At 38.7% G+C, this 9,819-nt stretch overlaps 1 protein-coding gene across 2 annotated transcripts in view; it reads right to left on the bottom strand.

Annotated features, from left to right (window-relative positions):
* LOC137992714 (CCR4-NOT transcription complex subunit 10-like) overlaps nucleotides 1–6,192 on the bottom strand; it is a 25,158-nt gene extending 18,966 nt beyond the window's left edge. For both annotated transcript variants that reach the window (XM_068838197.1, XM_068838198.1), the window contains exons 1-5: nucleotides 6,149–6,192; nucleotides 2,932–3,060; nucleotides 1,959–2,103; nucleotides 1,740–1,829; nucleotides 1,572–1,635 (exon numbers count right to left, since the gene is read on the bottom strand). In XM_068838197.1, coding sequence (XP_068694298.1) covers nucleotides 1,572–1,635; nucleotides 1,740–1,829; nucleotides 1,959–2,103; nucleotides 2,932–3,060; nucleotides 6,149–6,183 — 463 coding nt within the window. In that variant the 5' untranslated portion in view covers nucleotides 6,184–6,192. The remainder of the gene's footprint in view (nucleotides 1–1,571; nucleotides 1,636–1,739; nucleotides 1,830–1,958; nucleotides 2,104–2,931; nucleotides 3,061–6,148) is intronic.
* Between the last annotated feature and the right edge of the window lie 3,627 nt (nucleotides 6,193–9,819).

Raw genomic sequence — 9,819 nt, 5'->3', positions numbered from 1 at the left:
AAAATCACTGCACAATGTTATTCACAAGGCATCAATCAACAAAAGCTTGTCAGGAAATTCTGAAATTTAAAATATTTTTCCCATGGCGTCCATTTACACAACACGTCTCGCATATTTTTGGTTACTCCAACCTTAGATGCGGATATCTAGACAACCAATCAGAATATCGAAAATGACCGAGACACTTTCGTTGATTGATGTCTTGTGAATAACACTGTGAAGTCATTTTGCTCGTGCTGCGGCATCTGATACCCGACATATTGAATAGAAGAACCCTCTGTGGTTTCACGTCTTACCGGCTCCTGACACTAAAAGGAAAACTCAGCTAAACTATATTTTTTATCGTAAACTACATTTATTAAGACCAAAAACAAAATAAGTATGCAAGGCTGGTCGTGCGGCTTTTTTCCCGAAGGACATCCGTGAAGGTCGGAAGTAACTTTAACTGATAACCCAGGGATTTCATGTGTCTACTTTGGGCGGGAATTTTGTTATTGATCCGGTCCGAGATTTGTCGATCCGATCCGATCCGGTCCGGTCCAATACTGGTTTTGAATCATATTAGTAAGTGTGATCTGTTTGATTTAGGAAGGTAAGTTATGGTAATAACTACACTGTATGCATCGTATCTGAGAAAACGTCATACAACATAAATAGCCCCTTGAGAGAACATGTGGTTACTAGACTAAGTAAAACACTAAACCCAGAAAGATTGAAGAAAAACATAAAAATCGGTGAACATTGGCATTGAGGGTCACATGCTGATCATTTCACTTCAACCAAGTTAAAGCAAGAACTGTCCTACTTTTGGGGGTACTAATTCCTAACAATGGCAGAACAAACGTTCACCGAAAGTTAAGCCCTGTCAGGCAGGATTAGTACCTGGATGGGAGACCAAAGAGATATGATATGTTATTGCCTTTTGAGGACGCCATGTGTATCCTATTGCCTTTTCAATCAGAATACTCATGAATATTTAATGGATTTCTCACCATTTATCACTTCAGGACATAATTCTAGAGTAATCATGATACAGCATCCATTCCCAGTTACATTCTTCCTCCCTCAATCCGTCAAAATGAAGAAAGGTGATGGTTGTTTATTTGGCTATTTTTCAATCAGTACGGTAATTTTCCGTCGCTTTTGAGAATTGCATGTCCATTTTTTGCACCCTATCTCCTTTATACTTAGTATATTAGTTTTCCATTTTACAACTCAAAAAGGCGTGTTTTGTTTGATTCTACTTCTGAGATCTCCCTGAAATAGTGAGAGTGCATCTTGAAAGACAGTCAAATTGAGAATATTCGTACACTTCATTGATTTTGTATATTTTTGGTGGTCCCGTAATTTAGCATGGTCTAGTAATTTGGCACTAAAGAAGGTGTACCATAAGACTGTTTCATTGCTGCCTCGCAAAGCCAATAAATATATGCACAAGCGTTATGCACTACTCAGTGAATTAACATAAAAATGTTTACAGGATCTGATGCATGGAGTGACAACCAGCTCCCTCAAATAACTTGGAAATGGCTGTGTCATTTTCTGAGTTATAAATGGGTCATCAAACTTACCAAGAGGCTCAACAATCTTGAATAATCTTTCCAGAATTATTAATGCCTTGGTGTACTGCCGTAACTACAAAAAAGAAATGTTAGACCTTCAATTTGTAGATACAGTATCCGCCTGTACAATAACTACAAAAAACACAATATGGACATACACTGCATGATTCCACTCACATGAAAGTAGATGACAGATTCATTGTACAAAAGATAAGATGTGTCAATGTCATCCAAGTCTTCTGCAGTTTCACCACTCTCTTTCTCGATCTAACAAAATGCAAGTTTGATTGACAATGAAACTCATTTTTAAAATCTGAGTGATTTTGTTCAGGCAACATCTCGTCCAATATACAAGGTGTCACCTCAGACAAGATACAAGAAGTCCAAATTCCACACCTGTTTTCTTATCCTCAACAGACTCTTGCCACATTCTTCACTTCCAGTGCAGTTAACAAGATAAAATTGTGCCACAGTCCTGTTGTGTTGTACCTTTGGGTCATTCTTTCTCAGTTCCAAGAGTTTGTTAAGTGACAACAGACATCTATAAAATAATTGTTTACTTACAATAACTTTTTTACATCTTAAATAAAGTTTATCAGTTATTCAAGGTATTATTCTTACATCACCTATTCTTTGAAAGTTAACCCTTTAAGCCCCGAGGGGTTCCCCATTGACGAGTAAAATCGTCTGGCGTTAGACAGAGTAAAATCTATAAGTGCCATTTGGCACTATCGGGGCTTAAAGGGTTAAACGGGGACATAGTTTTTTCACGCTGTTAGCTTAACCCTTTAAGCCCCGAGGGGTTCCCCATTGACGAGTAAAATCGTCTGGCGTTAGACAGAGTAAAATCTATAAGTGCCATTTGGCACTATCGGGGCTTAAAGGGTTAACTCTTTCTTGCCTGTAGGTGCTAAAAGTATGTTCAATTGATATTTTTATGAAAGGGTGAAGTGATCCTCGCAATTATCTGGACAATTTATAAAGCAATAATATCTCTTATAGACACCTGAAAAATTGAAGAAGCTTCAACAAGATTCTAAACCATGACCTCTGTGATGCCGGTGCAATGCTAAACCAACTGATCTATGAAGCCACTCAGTTGAGAGCAAGTCAATTTACTTGAATCCTGTCGAAGCTGCTGTAAATCTGTAAGATTTATGGGTCGACACCAGAATTATGTCACAACAATTTCATGGATAGTGCAACAGAAAGGCAACAGTGTGTCTAAAGAATGCGTAACTACAGTCACCACCTGTTCTTCTACCCATGATATTACTTACTTTCAAATTTCAATGTGAGCACAAAAGCAACAACACATAGTATGTCCACAACATGTTCACCTAAAATCCATGCTCTATTATATTCTCACCTATCATATTGCCTACTTTCAAATTCAACATGAGCATTGTTGGCAAGTTCACGTTGAGCATCAGTGACACCCACTTTTGGAATGGTTTCTGTTTGTGTTTCACTAATATCAGATTGATTGTCTGTCATCCTGCATGGTATAAACAACAATAAACATCGGTAATTAGGATCACTTGAAATTATTTCCATACTGTTGCCTTGTGGATAGCTACTTTAAAAGCAGCCCGCCTGGAATAGTCTAGTATCTTTTATATGAATGCACGATTTGGATTGGTAAGCCACCTTATCTTGTGAACAAAGCAGTCTGGCATAGTTATGAAAACTAGGAATGAGCTACAATGACCTAAAACAACCTACAATAATGTACAATGAACTATAATAATGAATTACAATCACCTACAATTGGCTACAATGGGTCACAAAACAAATCCAAAAGTGAGCTAAAGTGATCAGTAGTATTTGAAATTTTAAACTGAAAAAGGAGACATCTGTCAGGTCTGATGCCATCATGAGGGCATGAACAAATGAAAGACCACTTCAATATCATCATTGATTATTGATTATTGCAGGACGTTCACACTGTCAAAATAATAATCACTTTCAGATATCTCAGTGCTGCAGTTTGATCAACTACATGACCTGACAATAGCTCCGGTCTGTACCATCTGAGCAGTTATTTAACACTGTGGCAGGCCTGCGCTGTCGATGTGAACACTGATATGATGTCTGGCTTAATACACACTCTCAGTTGAATCTGAAACTGCTTTTGTAATCAGGGTGTCTAAACATGAGCCCTTATGCTTTTTTTCTTAGCTACCACCAAAAGGTAATAAATAGAAGAAAATAAAATGACACAAAAATGAAGCAACAAAACATTGTATTTTATTCCTTAATTGCATGAAATTAGTGCTCATTATGGCTTATTAATATTTATTATTAATTATAAATTAACTTTATTATAGTTTGAATGACATCCATTTATTGAATCAGAGAGCGAAAGAAACAGTTTCGACTTTGCTTAGCAACAAGGGCTACCTTATAATTCCTTTAAAAGACAATACAAGCAGCTTCTCTTACTTACTCAAAATAATTCAACAACTTAATAATAATGTAATTTTTGAACAGTGCAACATTAGTCTTGTTTTTTCTGTAATGTAAGAACGTCTATATATTCATATAATAATACCAGATGTAATCATAGATATTTAAAACTAGGAGTAATCAAAGATTAATAAGTGCGTTCGAAGTTCAATGAATTTAGCTAAAATCATTTGAGAAAATAACTTACCGATAAAACAGCAGCAGCTACGAAATTCTTCAAAACACGTCCGCCAACACGCAATGTTCGTGAAGAAGACAGAATTTTGTGTCGCACGAGGCAGAATCCTTTGCGCAACAAGAATGTGACGTCATAACTGCCCGCCCGATAGAAAGCCCAAAAAACCCTCAGAGCTTTCGCTAGCATTCACAGGAGACCCATGAAATTAGGAAGCGTTCTCCTTCGTCGAACGCAATAATGTGTGTATATATTAAGTGATTCATAAAATTAAATATACCGGTATTTACTATTTAATGCTAATTTTTGTTTCATGCAGCATTAGCATTTATCTTTAATATGGTGCAACCAGCTAGAAAGCCAATGGCTACTTTGGCTACCACATATTTTTGGTTATTTTTTAGTTTCTGTGTATTACATTAATTTTGTATTAAAAGAGCTAATATATAATTATGGTAACTACCTTGTAATTGATGTAAATAGTGCATTAATAAAGAATTGAATAGAATTGAATTGAATTGGATTGAATTGAGTTGTGGCAAGCTAAGATTGGACCAGATGATCATACACTGTATGACGCAATTTACTGTATTAGAATTTGTAAAAGAAATATTCTGTGATTTAATAAATAAATAAAAGTTACAATCTTTTGAATTTCACCCGAGACAATGCGACTTTAAACCTGGACAGTATTTCCTTGCATGATCTGGGCAGAAGTAGATTGATGAAAAGGCCAGCATTGGTTCAATGTGCCAGCGGAAAGTCTGAGCTTTAAAATGGCGGCTGAGAAAAAGGATAGAGTTCAGAAAAAACTAGACGGCTTTTTGAGCAAGAGCCACAGAGAAAAAGTATCAAAATAAGACTATTTATAAAAAATAAGATCGCTTTGGAAAATTTGTTGTAAATTAAAGCTTCCTCAAAACGTGTATTGAACGCTAAAACAAAGTCACAATATCGATAATTTTTCTACAAAAGTACTCAAGTTTCACTGAGTTTGATAAGTTGTTTTGCTAAGCTGAAAAAAATCATGTTTTTCTTACTTTGTTGACCACAATGAAATCCTGGTGTTTGGCAAATTAAATTTTAGCATTCAGATGCACCAGATTGCATCACAGAGTACCCCCCCCCCAGTTTTGCATGCCTTCCACACTCGTCGGTTATGCCCCACCAAGGAAAAGTTTCCAGCGCCACCCATGAACTTTTGCTCCGCAACAACGTTTTGATTGGTGTAGTAATTCCACCTCACTCTCCCAGGAAAAACGGGCATTGCGTTACAAAATAATGCACTGGGGTCTCTCTTTCAATTTTGGAAGAATTTATCGTTACTTTACTTTTCGATACTTTTAAATTTGTTTTGCAACCCACTGCAGCCACGTAATTGTAGGTCACGTACTGTAGGTCATTGTAGCTCTTTGTAGATCATTGTAGCCTATAATTTGTAGGTCATTGTAGCTCAATTTCCTCGTTTTAGTAACTACGAGAAGTCTGGTGCTAGCTCAAGGACCGAACGTGAATACCAATGTTCAATCCCTATTCAGTATCCATATTAAAGAATATTTTTACGTACGGTATATAATTGTGAACGCTCGTCGTACGTTATATATTAACGTATGTGAGTGTATGGTTCACGCTTTAACGACAAATGACTGCAAAGAGGTTGTAAAATGACAACATTAAATTAAGGTCTATGCTTTAAGAAATAGTTCAGAGCCGTAAAATACGAGAGATAAATTTAAATGAAGCATTCTCATGAAATGTTCGTCTCCTGCAGTTTGGTCAGTGACATGAATAACAGATCCAGCTTGGTCGAGCTAACTAAGTTACTTTTTCGATCAGAAGAAAGCAAGCCAATTACTTCTCGCAATCCCTATCTTAAACATAAAGCAGCTAGAGATTTTCTTATTTTATGGATGTTATTACAAAAAATTACTAAGAAATTTACCTCGTGAGTGTGCGTGAAATACAGCTTGAACTCATTCAATCGGGACAATATACGTTGTCTTACATGAAGTACTTATACCTTTGATGCGCCGCAATACCAAGCTTTGTACTGTATATAAACATCACTTACTAGTCTACACGTTCTTGCGTTTACTTAACGGTCTTGACCTACTTGAGCTTACTCGAGGTTCTTGGCGTACTCGAGGTTCTTCTCCTACTCTGGGTTCTTGGCCTACTCGAAGTTCTTAGCCTACTCGAGGTTCTTGGCCTACTTGAGGTTCTTGGTCTACTTGAAGTTCTTGGCCTACTCGAGGTCTTTGGCCGACTGAAGGTTCCTGGCTTACTGGGGGTTCTTGTCCTACTAGAGGTTATTGGCCTTCTTTAGGTATAGGTTCTTGGGCTACTTGAGGTTCTCGGCCTACTCGAGGTTCTTGTCCCACTGGAGGTTCTTGGCCTACTTGAGGTTCTTGGCCTACTCGAGGTTCTTGGCCTACTCGAGGTTATTCTCCTACCCTAGATTCTTGGCCTACTTGAGGTTCTTAACCCACTCGAGGTTCTTCGCCTACTTTAGGTTCTTGGCCTACTGGAGGTTCTTGGCCTGCTTAAGGTTCTTGGCCTACTTGAGGTTCTTGGCCTACATTAGGTTGTTAACTGACCTACTTGAGGTTCTTGGCCTACTCGAGGTCCTTCGCGGCCTATTTGAGGTTCTTAGCCTACTCGAGGTTATTCTCCTACTCTAGGTTCTTGGCCTACTCGAGGTTCTTGTCTCACTGGAGGTTCTTGGCCAACTCGAGGTTCTTGGCCCAGGGGAGGGGGGTACTTTCGGAATTTCTGGGTGAGGATGTGCCAATGGGACCCTGAACCCTTAGCCTATACCAGAGCTACCGTAGCCTACCAAAAATATTAAGATGCTGGTTAACTTTTGACAAGGAGTTGAGATTTCGGTTGATTCTACGGGGGCATAAACAAAACGTAAGAACCGTGCGTGTCGGGTCTTCTCGAGACAGAGGTGAGAGATGATTTCATGCACACTGGAACGCCTAAATTGCTCTGTTGTAAACATGGTGGTTCACAGCACCAGTGAAGTCGTCTCTCTGGTCTTTCTGTGGGCGATTTCCAGGACCTACCGATACAATTTGAGCAAGTTTTGAAAGCTAAAAACTTCAATCGATGCTGTATTTTGCCGGTAGGACTGGGTGGCTCCACACTCATAAGAAAATCTATCAAATGAGAATCGGGGGTCTTCCCTTGTCATGGAACGGCCGAATTACCCAGAATTCCTATTGGGCATGAAGGAGGCAAGCGGAGACTGGACCTCATCAAATGAGGAAAAAGTAGCGAGAAGAAGATTTCTAGGCGGATACTAAGGAGTAGCCAAGGTGCTTGCTGTTAACGTAGACTTTTTATCATAGGAAATTCGGCCTGGCCTTTAGTACTTTCTTGTCAAAGAAACGGTATAATGTAAATAAGAGAGTAATGAGTTTATATTTGCGATTACCTGTCCTCTTACGTACCACTTAAGTCAAACTCTAAATTCAAAATTTCCTCATATTATTGTATAAAAGTAGTTATAGAAAGAAAAGGCTTGTCCTGATATATGAAAAATACGTTTTCTCTCCCGTTCTCTTCTTATGCATGATCTTCGTGGAAATTACATTCTGTCCCTCCATAAAACTAGAACAACCAGTTATGGTCTTAGTTCTTTTTCTTACGTATTAACTAAGTACGTTGCGAAATGCGCTACTTGATTTTTCCTGTACCACTCGGTTTACTGGTTTTAAACTAATCCAGAGCCGGATTTTGTACAGCGGCTTTTCGTTTTGATTAATATATCTTTAAATATCATTTAATATTTAGTTATGTATCTGTATACATTATGTATGTTAGCTGTAATGTCTCGAAGATATTATTCTGAAATTCGAGATGAAATATAGTTTTATGCATGCATGTGTGTTACCTACGCCAGGGCGCATGCGTGCACTTTGTAATCTGCGACTCCAGTGCTTACCATATGACAGACAAAATGACTTTTCTTTTGAATATATAAGCCATCGAAATCTTACGTTAAATTGTAATGACAAGGGCGGTTTGGAGCAGTGAGTAGGCGTGGGATTTGTCTCATATGGTTTAGGGGCCGACATATCCCTCCCTCAATGCCGTACCGGGAGGCGAGGTCGGTAGCAGAAAGCAGCGAAGGGCCAACTGCGTCCAAAAGCGATCGCACGGGCCGAAATCCCGGGATGACTCGTTTGGTACGACCCTCCAGCGCCACGTCTGGAGGTACTGCATATTTTTCTCGTCTCGTCTTCAAACATTCCGTCAGCGCATGCGTGCGTAAATGTTTAGCCTCTCCGATACTTACAACACTAGACAGATTTAGTTGGAACACTTAGCGAATGGTCAGAATCATCGTGTTACAAGATCGTAGCTTATACCACATCCCCCTTCCCCGAATTCAATGTTGTGTGAGAATTTTTCGGGCGACTACTAGTAGTTGTGGAAATCAACATTGGAGGAAGGGGGAAACGGGGATGGGTGTTCCAACAAATGTGACGAGTATTGTAGTTTTAGCTGGATTTTGCTACCCTATTCTAGAGTAAACTCCCCAAATCACTCCTATCCTAGAATAGCTGTTTTCCAGAAACTGAGGTCACTAGCACAATCTAAAACAAAGCCAAAACAAAACCTTATACCGCAATCACTTCTTTATTAAAAAAGGATTTATTGATACTTGTCCAGCAATGCCAAGCACGTACCTACGCATTATCAAGACAATAAATTGTTTAATTTTAACCAGTATTAATACCACCGATTTCCGTCTGAATCCCAATTTTTGACAGTTAATAATATCCAGTAACGTTTTATGATGGTCGTCTATCAACGCTGTTGAGGCTGAGTCGTGAAAATTTAAACTTGCCGATTTCATTTTTTTATATTTTTGAGTAGCAATTCCTGGTTTCCTTAGTCTAGATAAAATCTTCAACCAACTGGTCAGTTTCGTGAAAAATGGTTCTTAACCCACTCGAGGTTCTTGGCCAACTCGGGGTTCTTGGCCTACTCGAGGTTCTTGGCCTACTCGAGGTTCTTGGCCTAATCGGGGTTCTTGGCCTACTTGAGGTTCTTGGCCTACTCGAGGTCTTTGGCCGACTCGAGGTTCTTGGCCTACTCGGGGTTCTTGTCCTACTAGAGGTTCTTGGTCTTCTTTAGGTTCTTGGGCTACTTGAGGTTCTTGTGCTTCTTTAGGTTCTTGGCCTTATTAAAGTCCTTAACCTATACTTGAGATTCTTGATCTACTAGAGGTACTTTTACTATTTATTATCTATCTTTGAATCATTCATCTCTTGTTGGTCATAAAAATTTACTTTATCATGTCACAGTCAAGTGTTTAATCTCATCGTTTTTCTTTAACAACAACAAGTTTCATTATGTTAAAAACGTAAAAGGAAACTTATGAGGTCACCCCTGTCTGAGGTTATCCATCGAGGACGTTCCCTAATTACTACACATGTGATAAAAATTTACCTTCAACTACCTCCATCTACATTTATCGGCCTTTATCTGCCTTCATTCACGTTAATTTACCTTCATCTACCTCCATCTACCTTCATCGGCCTTTATCTACCTTCGTTCACGTTCATCTACCTTCTTCTCGTGACCTTCATCTAACTTCAT

Source organism: Montipora foliosa, chromosome 2 (genome assembly GCF_036669935.1).
Source record: "Montipora foliosa isolate CH-2021 chromosome 2, ASM3666993v2, whole genome shotgun sequence".
Taxonomy (NCBI): domain Eukaryota; kingdom Metazoa; phylum Cnidaria; class Anthozoa; order Scleractinia; family Acroporidae; genus Montipora; species Montipora foliosa.
The sequence above is the reverse complement of the archived record's forward strand: the minus strand, read 5'-3'. Positions and strand labels throughout refer to the sequence as shown.